Here is a 20,518-nt window from a genome sequence, read left to right on the forward strand (position 1 = left end):
GTTAGTTTAACTTAAAGCTAGTTTGGGCTTTTACCCAAAGCGACTTGCAGTGGATTCAGAAACATTTCATTAAGGATTAGGTGCCTACAGCTAGGGCTGTGGATATTTGGAGGTTCGAACCCAGTATCTTTCGTCAGCGAATCAAGCACCCTAGCTCGTAGACTATCCTGCCCCCTTTACACATGCCATCATCGCTTCTGAAATATTGGTTTAGACATATACACATGCTCTCTCCATCTTTGACCCCTGAACTTTGACCCACACAGGAAGCCCCAGTCTGAGACTTTGAAGGCCGGAAATCTGCGGACGCGCGTCAGTCGTTGTGTGGTCTGCATGAAGAGGACGTAACGGAACACGGCGTCACACTAGACACGCCCCCTTTCCCTGGCCACAGCCCCTCTGACGACTACAAAAATAAGCTGATTGGTTAACGAGGAGTAATGGGGAGGGGGGGCAAGGCTGGGTGGGTGGTGACCCATTGTGTGTCACCCTAGTGACGATGTTGGATTCCAATGGTGCAGTGTGGTTATTATTTTTTTCTGAGGAAAAAAACGAAAACTTAACTAAATCTTAAACTTTGGTGCTACTGTGAGACACAGCATAAACAAAAAAAAAAATGCAAATGACGGCCACAAATCAATCTATATTTAGTGGATATTTTTTTATTTCTGAAATAAAAGTACCGGTACCTCAAATAACGCAGCACAAAAACCCACAGAACAAGGTGTCTGGAACCTTTCTGAGAAACTTAAGTGCTTTCACACTCCTCTCTTCTTCATTAAATGGAGAGAACCAAATCCTTCTCTTCCTCTTTTCACGAAAATCACCTTGTTCAAATATTTCACAAAATGTTCCCCTTTCTCTCGTTCATTCATTTGCTATTCTTCTTTCTTTTCATTATTTGACTAAGGAGTGGATGCTTTTCACGGTCTCACATCCGCACACTTTAAACTTCGGAACATCCAAGAATAAGAGATGCACTGACGCTTAGCTCTTTCGTTGTATCTTTTACAGCGTCTTATTTTCTCTCTTTCTCCTCACCACTTTCTCTAACGCTCTCCCTCTCCCCCTCTGTCCGCTTCGCGCAGATTTTTACATTTCATTTGATGGTACTAACGAAATACGTGGATCACTTCACTAATAACGCCCTATGATTTGCTTCCTCTTATTTTTTGTAAGTAATATAATGTGTATATTGTGTACAACACCTTTTTACTGTAGTATTTTAGGTCGGAATCGGTACTAGGTATTTGTGATAAAAAAAAATAGATTCTGGGTATTCTTATTTTTTAGCTTGCTCGCTCATGCGCTCTCCCGCTCACTTTCATAACACACAAACACACTCGCATGCAAACACACACACATGCAGAACCCAATCATTGGCATCTGCTCATGAACAGTGACTCAAAAGTTGTACAAAGTGAGGTGCTTACAAATGAAACGGTATTTTATATAGAAATGAACTAAATATATATTTGAAAGGTATATTGACTTTATTTGGCAGTTATGACACGGCCGATCACTTACGAAACCACAAAAAGCTAGACTTGAGGCATATAGTTGTCAGAGTCTTCAGAATCACTATGGGAGCTTTTTCTTTCTAAAAATGTAGGCTTACTCTGATTGTGAGGACCGATCGAGGGAGACTCCAAAACGTATTGGTAATCTAGATACCAGTTCTTCCAAACGGTTTTGGGGGTCGTCCCCACTAACGTGTAGCAGTTTCTTCAAACCCAGGTCTTGCTTTCCAAACCACTCTAATGGAAAATAAATCATATATATATGCCCCCCCCCCCCCCTCCACACACACAAACACACACACACACCCTCAAAACCTACTGTGTGATCCAGTTGAATCTGGTTTGAAACTGTATTCCGTATGTAAATGTTCCCTAGGTGATTGGCTCCTCCCTGATACAATGTGTAGGACACCAGTTGTACTGTAGGCGGGGGAGGGGGGTGAAGGGTCTGGGAGGGGGTGATATTAACCTGTGATTTTTTTTCTTTTCAAAACCACTTTATGAAATTTCTAATTTTGTCACCCTTGGGTGTGATAAAAAAAGTGTACTACATTTTTTCTGTTTTTATTTTTATTTTGGTCTCGTTTTCTTTTCTTTTTGTTAATTTTTTTCATGTTTCATGTTATCCAGAAGTTGTTATAAACTTTAAAGACTGAAATAAACACTATGTCTGACGACTTGTGCTGTCTGACGACTTGTGCTGTCTGACTCAACGATATGACTCCGATTCATAGACCAGAACGAAAGCATTAAAAAGAAGAATACTCTCTTCCGACAGCCATCAGAAAAATATAGAATTTATTTCAATATAGATGCGGCTATTTTTCATTATTTGCTTACTACTATAAATAGTAATTTACGTTTTCACATCCATCCATAATAATTGTTTGGCCAATACATTATTTTTTGCCTCAAAAATAAACATTTATACTTTGATAAATACAAAAATATTCACAAAAATATTTACAATTCATTAGACAGATTTATAGTTTTATTAACAAAGCTACCGGGTTATTGACCTAATTGTAATTCTAGTTACCTACCAGCAGAGGGAACCCTTTACCAAAAGCTTTAATTGTTCCCTTCAAACATCCGATTGCAGTTTTAGTTCCGATTTTTGACGAATACACAATAATGATCACGGCTTCTCCCCCTACTGATCTGCTCCTCACCTCTCCTTATCTCCTCCTGCATTCCTGATGACTTGCCTATCTCCTCTCCTGACCTCCACCATCGACAGGGAAGCGAGTTCCGACGTCCTTGGTGAGAACACGGCAGCCTCAGAGTTGCGATGTGGTTGGGAAGTATTGCTCTAAGTATTGTACCTGCGGTACTCCCACTCTCAGTTGAGATGTCAAAAAATGTGTATTTTAAATGGCTTAAAATGGATACTGAAAAAAACAATTCTGGTGGTAAAATAAGGGCCCTTGCAGCCGAGGCCGGGGGACTGGGTGTTTGTTACATTCTCTGGGATGATGAATCTCATTTTGACTTGGATCTGATATACAAGCTCCCTCCTTCGAGGAGACCCCCTGGAGATTCGGGGTCAGGCATGGCAAACAGTGACGCAGGAAGTTGTAATTAGCAGGACCTTTCGAGCGCTGTATGTGAGTGTTGGTGTAAGTTAGATGCTGACTAGGATATGGATTGGTGTGGCATCACATACACACATTCACCAGACATACAAACACACACACACACACACACACACACACACACTTAGTATTGTAAGAAACAGTAGCAACGACCGGCAGCTACTGCTAATGTGTCGCGGTGGATAGTCTATTAGTAATGATACTCTAGTGGGGTCTCATGGTCCGTGTTGACATGCCCCCTCTCTGGCTCTACATCTCCGGACACCCTAGACGCCCACTCTTACACGCACACTGACACACTCACCCAAAATAATCATTATAAATCACAGTATCACAAGCCAACAGAGACGCAGAGTGGTGATGTACCGTTAAGGGAAGCGCTATTGGAGTAATTTATGTTATGTTACTTGAAAATACAGTCTCACTGCTACCTTTGGGAAACCTTCTGGAAATGCAGTCTCAATTCTATCTGGGTGGAGTCCTCTCATCATCGTCGTATAGTTAACAACGACGCTACCTAAAGAGGGTCGATTAAAAACTGGCGGAGGAATGCGTGATATTAGAGAGCTAATACTTAACTCAAAACTGAACCTTACGTCCCGCTTAAGTCAAACATAAATACACGTTATCCAAAGAAATAAGTCGGCTGTCTTCCGCCGTTTGAAAGTTAACATTTACCTGTTCACCTGTCGTTGTTGCCTTTTCTTAGGATAAATAGGACTCGTCAGTACTTTGAGATGGAATAGTGATAAATCGCTTGGAACAAACCATAATACCACGGTGTTACACGTGTATCCAATTAGCCTAATGAGATCAATATCTGGAGTTTTATAATAAACACTCAAAATCCCAGGATGCATACGATATTATTGGGTCTGTGCATGTGAGTGTTTGTAGACCTGTGTTAGCTGTTTGTGGTTCAGCAGACCTGAGATTGTTTGGACAAATTAGACTAGGAGAATAGTTGAGTAAAAAGTGTGTTTGTGTGTGGGGGTTGGTTCTTGTCTTGCATTCAAGAAAAGCCCAGCCTTTTTTTATTGTTTTTAATCTAATCGGTTGTATGACGATGAAGACCGTTGGCTTGTTATTGCGCTTCTGAAAAAAATACTTTTGCCCCAGTCTTTTTAAGTGTGTCAAAGTACATCGTCCTTGCAGTCATCTGACAGCACTTTCTACTGACTGAGCAAATAACGCTTCTGCAAGGATAAGGGTGTACCTGCTCTGACATTTAGTTTAGTGTTTATACTGCAGCTAGTTTAGGTTTAAAAACATGCGTTGACTGAAGCCATAAGTTGGTTAAATTATTGAAAATGAGGTGAACAGAATAAAACTATTCAAAACTGTATAATCCAATTTGGAGATTTGTGAGGAAATGTGCAAGAAAATAACATTCTGGATGAGGGATTTGCAGAAAAGAGGTTTGGCAGCATACACACACACAAGTACATGAACACATTTTTATTGCAATAGCTCTATCGAAAGCAAAAAAGTTTTGATAAATATAAACACTATGCTCAAACAATCTCAGTTTTCCCTCCGCAAGAGAGAAAGAAAAAAATAACAAACAGGTGAAAGAGTAGAAAGAAAAAAACGTAGAGGTGTGGGCGGGGCCCCTACAGGGCCAGGGGGGAGGCGGGAGGGAGGGGGGCCCAACACAAAATAAAATATGCGACAGGTTGCACTTCTTTATTTACAGAAAAGAGGATTTAATCTCAACGCACGTTCTTATCGTATTTTTAACTCCTTTAATTCTGTGTCGTGTATCGCACCTGGGAAATGTGTTCAAATGCACAAAGGGATACACAGTGTGCGAAATACAAGGGACTCACTGATTGACACTTGTGACCCCCTGAAAGCCTCAACTGCAACATTTTGGGGGGGCCTCTGGAGAATAACGTCAGACGGGCAGAAGAAGATCAATTGGTGACAATGATTTGTGGTGTTCAAATAAACATCGCTTGAAAGAGTTAAGAACACGATGTTGACCGCGAATAATAAGCATCAGCAAACACCGTCTTCTCAGTCTTCTTCAGCGCGTCTTAACAAAGATCAGTTTTCATTACTGTCTGCGGTGCCTCCTAGTGGCATTATAAATTAAGCCACCATCACAGAACACAAAGTCGGTATAACCAGCGCTGCGGAGCGTCGCTGTTGAGCGTCGCTGTTGAGCTTCTTCATTTTCGAGATAATTACCTAAAGATTCAGTCGTTTGTTGCAGACATGTAAAAAAGAAAAAGGATTGTATTGGATTGTAAAAAGCAAAATAATACTAACTAGGGGCATGCCCGTAGACAGCAATGAGATCGCGCTGTCTGGATCTTGTCCATTTTTTTGAGGAGTTTAGGAGATCTGGGGGTGCATGCACGAGCCGAGCACAACCGTTGATTCAAACTGGATATTTCGCACACTGGGTACACACCTCAACTTTAAAAAAAGAAAAAAAAAGTAAAAGCTAATTAATAATTAAGCTAATTATCAACAGCCTTCTACTCCGGCAAATAGAACGCAGCTGGGTGAGCGAAATTCTGAATTCCAGAATTGTTCATTCCGAAAATTCTCTCGGGGTTCTGGAATCAAGGACCATCCTTGAACTGACACCAGGGCCGATCTCCCTTCGATCGATATCGGCATAAATAATCAACATAACCATCCTCGTCGATATGCTTCCAATCATACGCATCCCATTTGTTGACTGATCTATGCAGCAGCAAAAAAACTAAAACTGATATAGTTACAAAAAATATTAGCGGTCAAACCATTTCTCTATACAAATGACTGCAAAATGCCTACGTAAGTCGGAGGAAGAGTTCCTCTCTCCTTTTCCCGGTGTCATCTACTACACACTTGACCCCCGTTGCAACGAGGTATGTACACAATGTAGCACAACAACCAAAGTATAATAAGATGATTCATTTCTCTGTAAACCAAGTACAAAACACCAAAAAAGGAAAACTTAAATTGTTTGCATATTGACGCAGTACCTTTAATGTTCTCTGTGGTGATAATGTAGCCGCAGTTCTTCAGCGCGGGGGAAAAACTACGACGACCAAGTTTTTTTCGCTTTTCATTAATCTTTGCGACCTCGCCAAAATCAAAGCGTGTCAAGTTTGACAGTATGGCGTCGTCTGAATTCACAAAGTTCTAGAACACAAAGACATAGAACATTCTAGATTCTAGAACTCTATGGCAGATCTGGCAAATTGGCAAAATGATAATTATATGATTACAAAAGGGGGTTTGTTTGTAAATACAGAGAATTAAAACAAAATAATTGCGCATCTGTAGCATAGAAAACCCAGCAACACATAACCAAAAGAAAGTTGTTGTTTTTTTACACAGGCAACAGCCTTGGTGATTCATATATTCAGTAATTTGTTCATCAAAAGGGGACAAATCAAAAAATAAAAGGAAAATATGCAAATTATACATGTAAGACACGTCACAGAGTTCCTATCTTTTTCTTTAAACAATTTCATCAAATGTCAACTATTTAAGTCGGACCACCGAGATATCACGATCCCCGCGACTGTACCGTTGACGCGCTGCACCCCGAGAATGACAATTAAACACAGCGCTAGTTAAACAATATGTACCATAAACCGTGACGACCATTGTAACTGTTTCTGCAACTTTGAGAACTCGCAGGTCTGTTTATATTATTAGATCTACCGTGAGACTCATGTCCAAGTCACTCCAGTAAGTGGACTTTTTAACCTTATATAAACTCCACCCACATCAGAATTTGCACTTATTGGTATTGAATCCAAGGTCCCTCCGCCCTAGATTTAAAGGTTAAGTTTTAATTAAGGTGCCTGACTGGCCATAGTTCGGTTCAATTTAAAGTGGGGGCTATGAATAAGCCAATACTGGATCGCACAAGAGCATGAGCTGAGGTGAAATTAATAGGTTCCGTACACTGACATTGAGAATAAATATTTCAGCCAATCGCAGCAGTTTGTCCAAGTGATATCACGTCATGGGAGAGTGGCACGAGGCCCATCGCTAAATGTAGGGGTTTCGACATATGCCTGAGAAGGCCAGGATTATTGTGGGTCTTTTCTCTCTCCCTCTCTGTGTGTGTGTGTGTGTGTGTGTGTGTGTGTGTGTGTGTGTGTGTGTGTGTGTGTGTGTGTGTGTGTGTGTGTGTGTGTGTGTGTGTGTGTGTGTGTGTGTGTTCCGAACACTGCACCTGGAGTTGCGACTCATATTTCAGTAACGTCACAGAGTGTGTGTGCACACGCGTGTTAGTGTGCATGCGTCTCAAGTATTCCGGCCATCATCCAGAACTGCTGACAATGACGGCTATAACTGACGCACTGAGGGGTTACCCGTGTGTGCGTGCGTCAGACGCGTGGACCGCTTAATGTCTCATATGTGACAGTGTCTTTCAGAGTTTGCATGCACACAAACGCACACACCAGGATGTTTGAAAAGTGCATGCCTTTGCGCGTTTGTAAGCCCTACGTGTTCGGGGAGACTTTTCCCTGTGTGTCTAGTGTGTGGAAAGAGCATCTGAAATGCATATAGGCTCACGCTTTAGTACATGCTGTTGAAATGAACAAAGTAGTGTTTGAAAAGTGTGCGTACTCTCTCTCCATGGTAAACCTGAAGTATGTCACGGACTATGAGGTATAACGGATGATTCAATTATTATTATTATACAATTGATTAATCAGACCTTTTTCAGCCAATAGTCTCCGATAAGCTGAACGATCTGAAACACCGATCGCAAACAACAGGACCGTTCTCCTCCCTGGAGAAAGCCCAGCCTCCTCTCCTACGCAACAGAACCAGGCAGAGGTCAACTGAAACCACCAGTTCCCACACATGTACCAAAACCAGAAATGTACCAGGTTCAAAAAAATAATAACATGGCTATGCCGACAAAGCAACAAAATACTATGACAGAAAATTCCGTCCGCCATCGATAGTTTTACATTGTGGAGTGAAAGTGCGATTGTTGTTTTTCTGCGTTACCGAAACCTACTAGTGTTTTTCCCGGGGATCTGATGGAGGTCCTTACTGGCCTGGTTAAATCTAAGCTCTGAAGAGGTTATTCGGTGGACAAGGTACGACAGCGAGAGTAGTCGTAATTATGAGTAGATCCCACACCCGAAAGACTTTCCCTGTACCCTATCTTTGAAAAGGGAGAGTTCCAGCAACTAGTTGGACCATTTCATTGGAGCTTTGGGAGGGGAGCTGTACCATTTAAAAACCACAAAAATGAGTCAATAATAACAACAATTCAGAGTGACGCGGGGCTGTAACCATGACAAGCCCTTCTACGTGGTACCGTATTGAGAAGAGGGTCGTTGGTTTTGACAACTACCTACCTGTACCTATTCTACAAGCATCCTGGCCCATGTCAATTGCAAACCAGGCCTTTAGATGAAAGGGGAGTGGGGGGGAGGGGGTAGCAGCACTGGGGGAGGTGGGATTTAAAAACAAAACAAAAACGATATGCATATAAAAAGACAAAATAAAATGAATAATACAGATGAGGGTATATATATATATATATATATATATATATATATATATAAAAAAAAATGTTAACCCGCAAGCTGTTGCTGTCGACCTTGTTGAGTTCGGGGCTGCAGGGGGGGGGGAGCTGCAAGGTTGGAGGTCAAAAGGTCAAGTGTCTCTGATACCCCCGTCCCTCGCATCTCCACCACGAACACAGAGATGGGAGACCAGGGTGGGCTCTCGACTCCTCAGTCTGTGGGAGAGAAAGAGAGAGACATCTTAAGTAGGCCACACATCAGTGGACGGTCCGTGTAGCACGAGTAGTATTCATTCTCACAATGTGATCGGTTTGGTGTACAATCGTACATTCAGATCAACACTGAAAGAGCAATAAATGGCTTTTAATAACCATAGATATTTCCAATGGTCCATCGTATGATGTGAATCGCTGGCCTAGTATGGACCTAGCAGTGTGCTGAGCCGGTATCTTAGCCTTTAGCTCAGCTGTTCAATTAGACGTTTCCTTGGAGTTTATGGAAGCTTAGCCCCTGTACAGTGGGCACATGGCCAGGCATGTGCATGCGTGTGTGGTCGTGCATGTATATGTTTATCCATATCTGTGTGTCTGTGTCCGCAGAGCACCAATGGACTACTATAACAGTAGCTAGCCTGTGTATGCTAGCTAAGAGGTAGAGATGTAGAGAGAATATCCGAGTGAAAGAACAAGGCTGAGGAGTTAGAGGATGGGTAGAGGGAAGACGGGAGGAGAGAAGAGAGCAGGACCTGTCTTGTACAGAACAGTAAAATGGGGAGAGTGTATAATAAATGTGTATACAAGTCGCACAAAATGCAGATGCAGTCTTCCCATGAGACCCAAACACAATGTATTTTCTATTCTTATAAATTAAGATACCTTATATTTCTAAACAAAAAAGGAATGGAAAGATATAGACGAAAGAGTGAGAGAGAGCATCCCTGACTGATCAAATCAACCTTCTTAGGACCCACACACACACTGCAGTCACACTTAACACACCTGTGCCATTGACTGTTTTTCCCTTTACAAGAGAACAGTCCCTCACCCTCCCCTCCTAACTGAGTTCTTAATCCATTCTTTACTCCTTCTAATCTGCCTCTCCAACTCTCTCCTTAACTCATCCCTCCACTCATTCACTTCAATGCTCTTCATTCATTAACACAGCTACCCCATCTTTCCCTTGCATTCTTTTGCCTTTAACAACCACCACCACCACTCCCTCACCTCTCAACATCACCTCATTTTACCCCAGTAGGGAGGTGCAATGCATCATGGGTATTAGGGGGCCCAGCGACACTCAGGTGTAAATCCAGGAAATAAAACTGACAATTCCATTCAGCAGTGTGTGTGTGTGTGTGTGTGTGTGTGTGTGTGTGTGTGTGTGTGTGTGTGTGTGTGTGTGTGTGTGTGTGTGTGTGTGTGTGTGTGTGTGTGTGTGTGTGTGTGTGCGCGCGCTGTGCCATGGGGGCGGGGTCTACACCACTGCAGTGACTGATTGGGTTATACGAGATGTCAATCACAGAACAGCTCTCCAGAACAGTGTAGTATTCCATGCCTGTATTGCACATGTAGTCGGTGTGCAATTAAATGGTGAATCACATGGGGGAGGGGGGATTAAAGATGTATTAGAGGTTAATGGTTATTTAGTTTGTTAGGTTATGTAGCATTGTTGTACTAGTAGTAATGCTTAGCTGTACACAACAACAATAGCTGCTAGCTTGGGAGTGCGTGTGAGAGAGAAAAAGTGCTCTAAGCCAACAGACGGACCAGTTGCGTAACCCACGGCAACTGGCTGTTACGTAACCCTCGGCAAAGTCAGAGGGGTCATGATGAGGGTTGCTAATCACCAGTTGATGCACCAATCAGGTATTTATGGTACAATACTGATCACTGAGCCTTTTAACGTTTTTTATATTCAATAAAATACACATTAATTTGACGATTCTTATGATTCTTGTGGGCCAGTTGTATAAGAGTCATCGGTTTGTGCCATCTAGGTGCTGGTTTACAGAAGAGTTTTTTTTTTTTGTTGAGACGACAGAAATACTAACCACATGGTTTTCTGACGGTGTCAATAAGTTTAGACTTAAATTAAACATCACTTTACAAAGGAATATCTGGGATTAGGCCTACTATTTATTGGAACAAGTCGGTTCAACCCACTCACTCACGCAGTAAAGATACGCAAGTAGACGCGGAACATAACATAGACTGTAGGGATACTTTTACTTTTTGCCTTATTCAAATAATGTTAGAAATTTAAAAGTAAAACAAGCTGTTCATCAGATCGCGATTCTACAGAAGTGGCCTCCACCGGCTCCTATTGCAAGGGGGGAAGGCTGCCCTTTGGTCAAATATGTAAATAAACATTGTTAAAATAACAATTGATACGTTTTATAACATGAGCGTTACGCATAAGCTAGCACTTTAAATCGCGTGTTAGGATTTTAAGGAGTCACTAGTCAATAGTTTATGGTGACATTTTTTATAGGTTTGAGTTTGACCACTCCAGCCTATGCAACAGTTAATCAAAAGGTATATATAAAGTTTCCGTTATTATTGATTGGGATACATTTAGGAGGCGATTCACAAGACGAATAAATTGAGCGAAAGCAAAAGGAATTACTATTAAACAACCTCAATGACCATTATGCAAATAGTTTAATATTGAGTAGTATAGGCTGTCTAGCCGACGCAACACACCGACTCTTTGTGAAATCGGTGCCCATGAAAGGAGTGGCGTCAGCGTCCTCGCCCCCGAGCTCAGACCTGTCGAGCTAAAGCCGAAACAAGCGCAGTTGTAAATTATTGTTTTCAAGAAACCCTTTGCTTACCATGGTAAGAACTATGTATGCTAGTGATCTGGCTGCATTTGTTTGGCTACCTAACCCTTGTGTTATGCAGTTTAGAGACATGAATATTTAGGACATTTTCCCTCGCTCATCCTCCGTTAAAGCATCGAGTTAGTTGCCCATGAAGGAACTGGGGATCAGAATCGCCCAGGTTATATATACCTCCAAAGGGCGTATATCGGCCAATAACGAGCGGCGGCCGGTCAATCGATGCATCATTCGTTACGATTGTATTGCTACAGTCTCCCACATTGTCATAGTTACAGTCAAAACAACATAGTTGGGGTGTGAGGTATTATGGGGGGGGGGGGGGGGGGGGGGGGGGGGGAAAGAAGAGAGAGAGAGAGAGAGAGAGAGAGAGAGAGAGAGAGAGAGAGAGAGAGAGAGAGAGAGAGAGAGAGAGAGAGAGAGAGAGAGAGAGAGAGAGAGAGAGAGAGAGAGAGAGAGAGAGAGAGAGAGAGAAATAAAGTGTGTGTAGCAAAGTTCAGCGATGCATTCAAAACCGTTAAACATTAAAAAGGTTAAGAATGTGCACACGCACGCATACACAAACACACTTATCCAACCCCACATTCCAGTAGAAAACGGAGGCTTCTAGTATAACCACACTTTATCATTTCCTCCTGTCTCTGCGAGAGCGGAAAGCCCCAGCTCAACCCAATACTATTTGCCCGTCGTTTTTGGTCAACATTTCTGGATCTTTTGGTAAGACAGCGAACACAATAGGAGAAAACAAGCTAGACCCAGACACACGGCGAGCCACAGAGCCACGGACCCAGACACAGCGACCCACAGAGAGACAGACCCAGACACACACACACAGCCGCTAGACAGACAAACAGACAGTTGCGGTTATCAGATGTATTGATTACTTATCACGCAGCTCGCTGGAAGGAAACAAACTGATAACCGGTAAACGATCTCTGAGGTCAAACCACAAACCCAGAGTAAAGGACGGGTTAACAAACAACTCTGTTGGCCCATGTGTTCCGGTGGAAGTTTACACAACGGAACACACTGCCGCTCAATATCTGGTCAATATCAAATGTCCACCTGTTATTTTAAGTTTTTCTTTCCCCTTGTTCCAACACTAGTCGCACAACAAATACGGATCACAAAAATAGACATTATAATATTGCTTGGTTAACACCCATATCTTACGTCAATCCAGTTCTACTTTAATCCAATCATTTAATGCATGTACATCGCAAGAGGGGGTGGGTAGAACAAAAAACACGGCCGAGTTAAATCACGACACGGACAACGGTGAGAATTTACCCGAGGTCTAGGCAGAACTGCCGAATACGTTGAAAGGGTTAAGATCAATGTTTCCATTATAATTATTTATATCCTACAAGCCTGACATCGCCAGACCAATTCGCCAATAAGTATTGGTCTGGAACCCCACTCACACTTGGATCTACTAGAGGCGTTATGAACGGGCACAAACCAAAATGCCTCTGGACGCAATTAGACAGACTTACAGCCATTAAAACACGCCTGACACATCAGTAGAAGCCATTTGGTTATGAAAATGCCACTATGGCGCTCCCATAGAGGGACAGCCCTCTGTACAGTCATTCGGGATCCAATATACTGCATAAAACTGATTGGAAAATGGACGGTTTTGCATTGCAATGACCCAATGTTGCCAAGTTAGGAACAACACACACACACACACACACCTGCATGAATACAAAAAACAAAAAAACATGGATTAACCATTTTAGAAGGACATCTGATTGGTCCATAATCCTGTGGTCTCTTGGGAGTCTTGAAAACCTAATCTAATCTAAATGTAATCTACACTTAATCTAGTTTTTTTTTCATCCAATAAGGTTACGTACATAAACCACACTGTCGTTGACTAAAAATATGTCTGAAAAACAAGGATTTACACAAGCGTACATTAGACACAGGCGAGGGCTGCTCGAGTTTGGAAAAAATGAGAATCAAGATTTTTTTGGTCTTTTTGAGTTTGAAAATAAAATGCATTCATTCAGCATTTCAAAAAAAACAACAACACGGTAACTGAGTTTTCAAAATTCTTAAACTACACAGTACACAAACTGTTCAAATAAAAAAATAGAAAAGGTTCAAATTGAAAATAATGTACAAATAAATATGTATCCAGCTGTTCTGTAATTTCTATAAAACTTTGAATGAATGAAATAAAATATACTAGAAAATTAAATAAGACAAAACAATCGGTTGTAGTCGACGTCTGTCCTGCTGTCGTCGGGGCTGTGGTCTTGTGTTTTTGTTTTTGTTTTTTTTGCCAATTCTTCGTAAGCGACTTTATGATTGCGTCTCAGGCCCCGTCCACACTAACCCGGGTATATATAAAAACGCACATCCGCAATGAAAACGATCTCCGTCCACACTATCGTTTTTGGAATGTTTTGCATCCACGTACCACGCTGAAATTATTTTGATAATCAGTTGTTGTCATGGTTACGCAACTCCGCCACGCCTCTCTGTTTGAATGACAGCCACACGATCAGCTGATATCTACAGTTGATCAGCTGGTTCATCATTTTCGTCCAGAAACGCCGCTCCAAATATGGTTTGAACTGCCGTCTTTCGGGTTTTTTACCATCACTTAAGAACATCAAGTAGAGCGCTCGTCTCCGGCGTTGGAGCAACGAATATGTTTGAGCCAATATGTCGAGTTGTATCTGGAGATAAATTAGTACATTGTACAGAGAGATCATCATTTGCATTTCACCTGCCATTTTTTTGCTGAGCTTCTCGGTCTCGAGCGCAAGCTTGTGGTAGTGTCATGGCACAGTGTCGTGGCAACCGAACGTCATCGTTTCTGAAAGCCTCCGTCTACATATTAGAGAACTAATTTTACCCTTTTTATTGAGTAAACGCGGCTGTCCTCCCTCTGCCATCTCGCTCGCGCTGTTTTCTGAATAAGGTCACCACACACACACAGCTCGCAGGGCCGCATTGAATGCTCTGGAGGAGGGACTGAATTACGCATGCGTGTCTCTTACACAAAACCTCATAGACAACAGAAAATTCCAAAAGAATCGTTCCAACTCGATTTTATTAATTTGGAGATCGTTTGACCCAAGAACCTAAATCGTGATCAAAATTCGATTAATTGCACATCCCTATTACAGGCTCAAATGCACATAAACAAGACAGATGTATGTGCGCACAGTCGGAAAAGGTCTGGGTATATCCGGTTGTGCCGTTGAACTGAAATGAACTTCAGTCAGTCAATAAGTGACATGCACACGTGCACTCTGAAAAGTACACGACACATGAGTGTGCAGTTTTCCACTGCGTGTGTGTAAACGGGCTGAACATGCACTCCCATGACGGATCGGTTCAAAAGACAACGTTCAACTGCTTAAGCACTCGCAGCCTGAATCTCGGATGAGCCTAACCCCCTTATAAAGTGACAGCCGGAACAACCTATCAAACAAGACTTTAACTGGACTGACAGGAGGTTAGACCAACCAAAGCTAGTCAAAGTATTAATAGACCGGCAGCAAGGGAAACCTATTCACATTTCATACCGGACTATTAATAGACAGGATATATATACTATTGACTAGTATTTAGTGGTTTAGCTTACGCTTTTACCCAAATTGACGGAGAATTCCGGTGAATTCAGAACATAAACAGAGAATGAGGTTGGTGTACGAGGGCATCTTGCTCAAGGATACCTAGTCAGAGGGACTGTGGATATTAGGGCTCAACTTGGCTTGGAGTCTAACCCCCGGGCCAACTCAATACCCTGTCCCTACGTACATACCTATTGGGACCAGACCATTAACAGACAGCACTACAGAGCAACCCTGCTGTGACCACACACACACACACACACACACACACACACACACACACACACACACACACACACACACACACACACACACACACACACCATTGTCTGCTGTATGAATCTGCGTGGATGAAGGTCCACATTAACTCATGTCAGCTGTTTCAGGTAATAAAGTCCAGAGACCAACCCTAGTTTGACTGCAGGGCCGATGACTGCTTCTCTTCAACAACAACAACAACAACTCAGTCTACTCACCCTTATTTGCCGACGCGACGGCCTCGGTGGATTTGGTGAAATCTATACTGGCGTAGCCTCCATTCTCCAACGGCGGGGGCGTCGTTTCCGTCGGCGACAGGCTCCCGTTGCTCCCAGCAACGGAAGTGTCCACCGCGGCGCCGGCCGTCGTCGCCGCGGCGCCCGCCTCTTCCCTCAGCTCCAGGGCGATGTAGTTGAGGCCGTTCTGGTAGCCTGACGACATGTTCCGACACATCCGGCCCGAGGAGGAGGACGACGACGAGGGGGCGCCCGGGTCGGGGGCTCTGGCGTGGGCACGGCTCGCTGCAGACTCCCCGAGCCCCTCCACGGACATCCACACGCTGTCGAAGGACCCGGAGCCGGACCACCTGGGAGGGAGGCCGTCGGCCTGGTGCGCCCCGTTGGACGCGTCGGGGAGGGGGCTGGCGGCGGGCGGCCCGGTGGGCGTGGCGCTGGAGGAGGACGGCGAGGTGAAGGTCTCGGAGCTGTGGCGCCGCCGCCCCTGGGGGTCGGCGCGCACCACCTTGGGCTCCGTCCCCGTCCGGCCCGGGCTGCCGGGGGGGTTGGGGGAGGAGGAGGAGGAGGAGGAGGCGGGGGTGGGGTGCCCGTAGTGGCCCTCCATCACGCAGAGGTGCTGCAGGACGGCGGTGGGGCTGGCCCGCGGACCCTCCCCCCCCCTGCCGAGGTTAAAGGTCATGTCCGTGTAGTCGTCCCCCAGCGCTTTCCAGTGCCCTCCGGCCCGCGGGGGCCCGCCGGGGGAGGCCGGCCCCCCGGTGTGGGCGGCCAGCGGCCGGATGTAGCTGGGGGGGTTCCAGGGAGCCACCAGGCTGGGTCTGGGGGACTGGCTCTTGCCGCCCACCTCCACGCTCATGTAGTCCTGGTGGGGGGAGCAGCAGTGGACCCCCGACCCGGGGGAGAGCACCTCCTCCTGGGCAGAGAGCGGGAAGGAGGAGCCGGGGGTGAGGGGGGGCGGGCAGCTCTCGCTGAACTCGATGTTGATGTACTCCCCGGGGCTGGGGGGCCGGTCCGAGGCCGAGGTGGAGGTCCCCGCGCTGGCCGTCGGGGCCGAGGCCTCGCCGGCCCGGGCCGGCCAGTGGAAGCTGCGGCGGCCCAGGGGCAGGCGGTTGGGCCGGTTGGCGTGCGCGGCGCTGTACGGGGGCGGGGGGTGGGAGGGCGTGGGGGCCGAGCCCCCGCGCCTCTCGGGGGTGGAGGCGCCGGAGCCGCTGGCGGGGAGGGTGGGGGAGAAGCCGGGCTTGGCCGGGGAGCTCATGGGGACGTACTCGCCGTACTCCCCCGCCTCCGCCTGCCGCGGCGTGGGCGCCTTGTAGGAGCGGGGGAGGGAGAAGTAGGGGCTGTAGGAGCTGGGCGGCGGCTCGGGGGCGCCCAGGGCGTAGTAGCCGCCGGCCGCCGCGTCACCACCGGGCTGCTTGTGGCCCCCGGAGCCCGTGCCGCTGCTGTGGGACATGTCCATGTACTCGGCGTTCTCCGGCCGCTCGGCGACGCCGTCGCCGCGCCGCGCGCCGCCGCCGGCTCCCCCGTGCGGGCTGGGGGAGGTCTGCGAGGGGGACGACGAGCCCCCGCTGCCGCCCGGGAGCATCATCATGTAGCCGTGGGACTCGGAGGGGGAGGAGGAGGAGGAGGACGAGGAGGGAGTGGGGTGGTGGAGGTGGGGGTGGTGGTGGAGCAGGTGGTGCTGGTGGAGGTGGGCCGAGCGGGGGGCTAGAGCCGGGCTGTGGAACTGGGGCGACGGGGAGGAGCCGGGCTGCATGGGCATGTAGTCGGGGGGCGTGTCCCGGGGCGAGGCGGCCGCCACGCCGCACATCATGGGCATGTAGCCGCCGTCCCCCTTGGCGGTGGACGACGACGAAGGGGAGGAGGAGGGGGGCGGGAGGTGGTGGTGGTCCCCGGCGTTGGCGGACGGCCGGCTCTGCTGGCTGTGCTCCGAGCAGGAGCTGTAGTCCGACCGCAGGGAGGACGACGACGAGGAGGGAGGCCCCCCGCGGAGCAGCCCCCCGCCCCCGAAGGCCAGCCCCCCCAGGTCCCTCTCGTCCAACGAGAACGTCGTCTGGGTCATCTTCTGGTAGACGGCGACGCCCGAGCCGCCCGTGGCCCCGCCGCCGGCTGCCCCCCCCGCCCGGGTGAAGGAGTGGGCGCGCCGCCGCAGCGAGGACGACGAGGGGCAGGTCCGCTCGTCGTCGGCCCCGGCCGACGGGCCCTCGTCGCGCGGCGCCTCCGGCGGCCCGGCGCCGAAGACGTCCCGGTGCCAGCCCATTGTCATGTAGTCGTTGAGGAGGTGCTCCTCGCGGATGGGCGGCGTGTTGCCCAGGGAGTCGGGCGTGTTGCTGCGCACGCGCAGGTACCGGAAGTCGCCGGGGCTCGAGCCGTACTCGTCCGACGAGTTGAAGCCGCCGTCCGACGGCGAGCCGCAGATGGAGGCGCTGGAGGGCCGGGTGAGCGTGTCCGACACCGAGCCGTGGCCGCTGCTCGACGACACGCTGACGGGGCTGGTCGCCGACGGGTAGTGGGAGACCGGGAGCGACGCCGAGCGCGCGTGGCAGCAGCCCGACGCCTGCTGGAGCCCCGGGATTGTGCGCACGTGGCAGCGGCTCCCGCCGCCCCCGCCGCCCGACCCCGTGCTGGTGCCGGCGTTGCCTGTGGCCACGCCCATGCCGCAGGCCCCGGCCGCGTCGTGGCGCCCCAGGTGGGCGCGTGTGCTGTTGAGGTGCACCAGGCTCCCCGTCGCCGAGCGGAACGGCCGGTTCATCGTCCCCTCCCCTTCGCTGGACGTGCGGAAGCGGTAGCCACTGGCGCCTGAGCTCTTGCTGGACGGCGGCGTACCCACAACGGACTCCGTCCTGGAGCGCCGCTGGAGCCCCGTCTGGCTGGGCGGCAGGTTGCCGAGGTGACGGCGCGTGGTGATGAAGGGCATGGGGTTGGAGCCTGACGACTGGCTCTTACTGCGGGGGCGGAACTCTGTAAAAGCCTTTAGGGCCTTCATCGTCTCCAGGATGGTCTCATGCATATTCTGGGCCACCACCGAGTCGTCCACCTGCATCCAGATCTCGCCGGGCCCGATGGACGACGACCGGCCCACCTCGATGAAGAAGAAGCTCTCCGAGTGGCCGCAGCGCCGGATGTTCATAAGCTGGAGGTTGACGCACGGCGTCTCCGAATTCAGCTTCACCAGGTGAAGGGTCTTGGTCGAGAGGCACAGCCGGTACACTCCCGTGAGGTTCTTGGTCTGACCCAGGCCCTTGGGCTTCACATTTACCTGCCACACCTCCTTGAACACCGTACCGGGGGTCACGGTACCGTACCCGTCGTCTAGATCGTCAGAGTCAACGTGCCCTTTTTTCCCCTCGTTCATCAGCTCGCTCACGGCCACGTACCAGTCTTCTTGCTCTTGCTCGCTCTCCGCCACGATGGCGAAGTACTCGTCTTTAGTGTAGAGGGCGATGAGATGCTTGTTTTTAGAATCCGCCCTTTTGTTTACAGTGAAGCACTGGTAGAGGTAAATAACCCGCTTCGGCGGAGAAGGGGCGACAGCTCCCCCGCTAGCGGCGGCCGCGGCAGCGGCGGCAGACCGCAGGCTATTCCGGAATTTCTTCTCGCTGTCAAAGTACTCCAGGCGACTGGGGCCTATGTGGCTGGCCGCCCGCAGCACGAAGAACCTCTTGTGTCCGTGTTTCTGTTTCCTCAGGTAGCCACATTTGCGAATATCGTCCACAGCTTCAGATGTATTGGATGCGACGACGTTCACAGCCGCGTATACATGGCCGCTGCCGCTAGCGGCAGCGTCCTCGGCTGCAGAGACCGACGAGTTGGCTTTTCTACCGGGGGAATCCGAGGTGTTTTCCCCGGAGAGATGCTGCTGCTGGCCCGGCTGGTAGTGATGGAGGTTGGACAGTGGGTGCGGTGGTTGATCCTTGGGCTGACCAGGAGAAGAGTGGTGGTTGCTAGAGGGCGGCAGGTGTTGTTGATGAAACCTCGCTGCTCCGCCACCGCCGCCTCCACCGATATTAATGACCGGGGAAGGGGGTTCCCCGACCGAGACGTCTCCGTTCGCCGTCGCGGGTTTCACCCCCGCGTCTATCGGCTGCTGTCCCTTCTCCATCATCAACATTGCGGTGTTACCCTCCTGGTAATTCGTGAAATTGTCCATCGGCGGAGAATCCAAACAAAGGTCACTTCACTAGCGGGCTAATCGGAGTGGACGCAGACCCCATTCCGGTTCTTCTGGGAGACGCGAGTCCGAGTCCGACCCGCTAGCATGCTAGCCCACAACAGCTAGCGATGTGCTAATCTAATAATAATATTATTACGATAAATAAAATCCCGTTTATCCACCTTTTTCACTACCAGGCGACTGCGACGTGAAGTCTAGCCCAGCGCGACATGGCCACGACTCTGTATCGGTAGTTAGCTCCGTTAGTTAGCTCCGTTAGTAAGCACTCTGTCCGCGTCTCTTGTGCACATCTCTACGGGCCGGAGCACAAACAACACGTGACCTTGCGCGTCACCAGCACAAAAATACAGGGCGGTACCAGACGACAAACGGGCAAACATCGATTGGTCAACAACGACATGAATGACGGGAAGCTGAAGCCAATAGCAGTGGGGCATGTGTGATTGACGTCAATAGTGGTGGCCATTGGCGTCGTCCCGAGTGAAAAGGGAGGCAACGTTTTCTGGGGAAAAAGGCAGGCAATTTATCTGGAATCAAATTGATTCGAAAATCAATAGATAATTGTCTATATATATGCATATATTAATTGTAAATTATTCAGTGTAGTGATTGGTGTTAATTTGCTAACTGTAATGCTTTGACCAGATGTATTACTTTGGCAATATGAAAATGTTTTCAACTGTATTTTGACACTTTGACACTTGTTTACACAATATACTCAGAAAAAAAACGTTAGATGTACTTTTTTGACAATTGTTATTCGTTTGTTACCCTTGTATTTTTTGTCTTTTTTTATTTCTTCCAT

General features: G+C 47.9%; 2 protein-coding genes across 4 annotated transcripts in view; one reads left to right on the plus strand and one right to left on the minus strand.

The window, feature by feature from the left end:
- Positions 1–2,233, plus strand: part of col4a5 (collagen, type IV, alpha 5 (Alport syndrome)) — a 41,227-nt gene extending 38,994 nt beyond the window's left edge. For both annotated transcript variants that reach the window (XM_030338533.1, XM_030338535.1), the window contains one exon: positions 267–2,233. In XM_030338533.1, coding sequence (XP_030194393.1) covers positions 267–348 — 82 coding nt within the window. In that variant the 3' untranslated portion in view covers positions 349–2,233. The remainder of the gene's footprint in view (positions 1–266) is intronic.
- An 855-nt stretch (positions 2,234–3,088) lies between these two features.
- irs4b (insulin receptor substrate 4b) lies at positions 3,089–20,496 on the minus strand. Of its 2 annotated transcripts, none has more exons than XR_003973604.1 (2): positions 15,296–20,496; positions 3,089–3,238 (listed from the first exon to the last, which is right to left on the minus strand). XR_003973604.1 is itself a non-coding variant. In XM_030338536.1 (2 exons), the coding sequence occupies exons 1-2, from the start codon at positions 19,687–19,689 to the stop codon at positions 8,830–8,832; spliced, it is 4,167 nt and encodes a 1,388-aa protein (XP_030194396.1). In that variant the 5' UTR covers positions 19,690–20,495; the 3' UTR covers positions 4,559–8,829. The 2 variants fall into 2 exon arrangements, 1 of the variants encoding a protein (XP_030194396.1); XM_030338536.1 differs by lacking the exon at positions 3,089–3,238 and adding an exon at positions 4,559–8,834 and having other exon boundaries at positions 15,528–20,495.
- Positions 20,497–20,518: the final 22 nt, after the last annotated feature.

The sequence above is a fragment of the Gadus morhua genome, chromosome 17 (genome assembly GCF_902167405.1).
Source record: "Gadus morhua chromosome 17, gadMor3.0, whole genome shotgun sequence".
In the NCBI taxonomy this organism is placed as follows: domain Eukaryota; kingdom Metazoa; phylum Chordata; class Actinopteri; order Gadiformes; family Gadidae; genus Gadus; species Gadus morhua.

Coding starts and splice junctions, on each gene's coding strand:
- irs4b (XM_030338536.1), bottom strand. CDS start 19,689: ATGGACAATTTCACGAATTACCAGGAGGGTAACACCGCAATGTTGATG.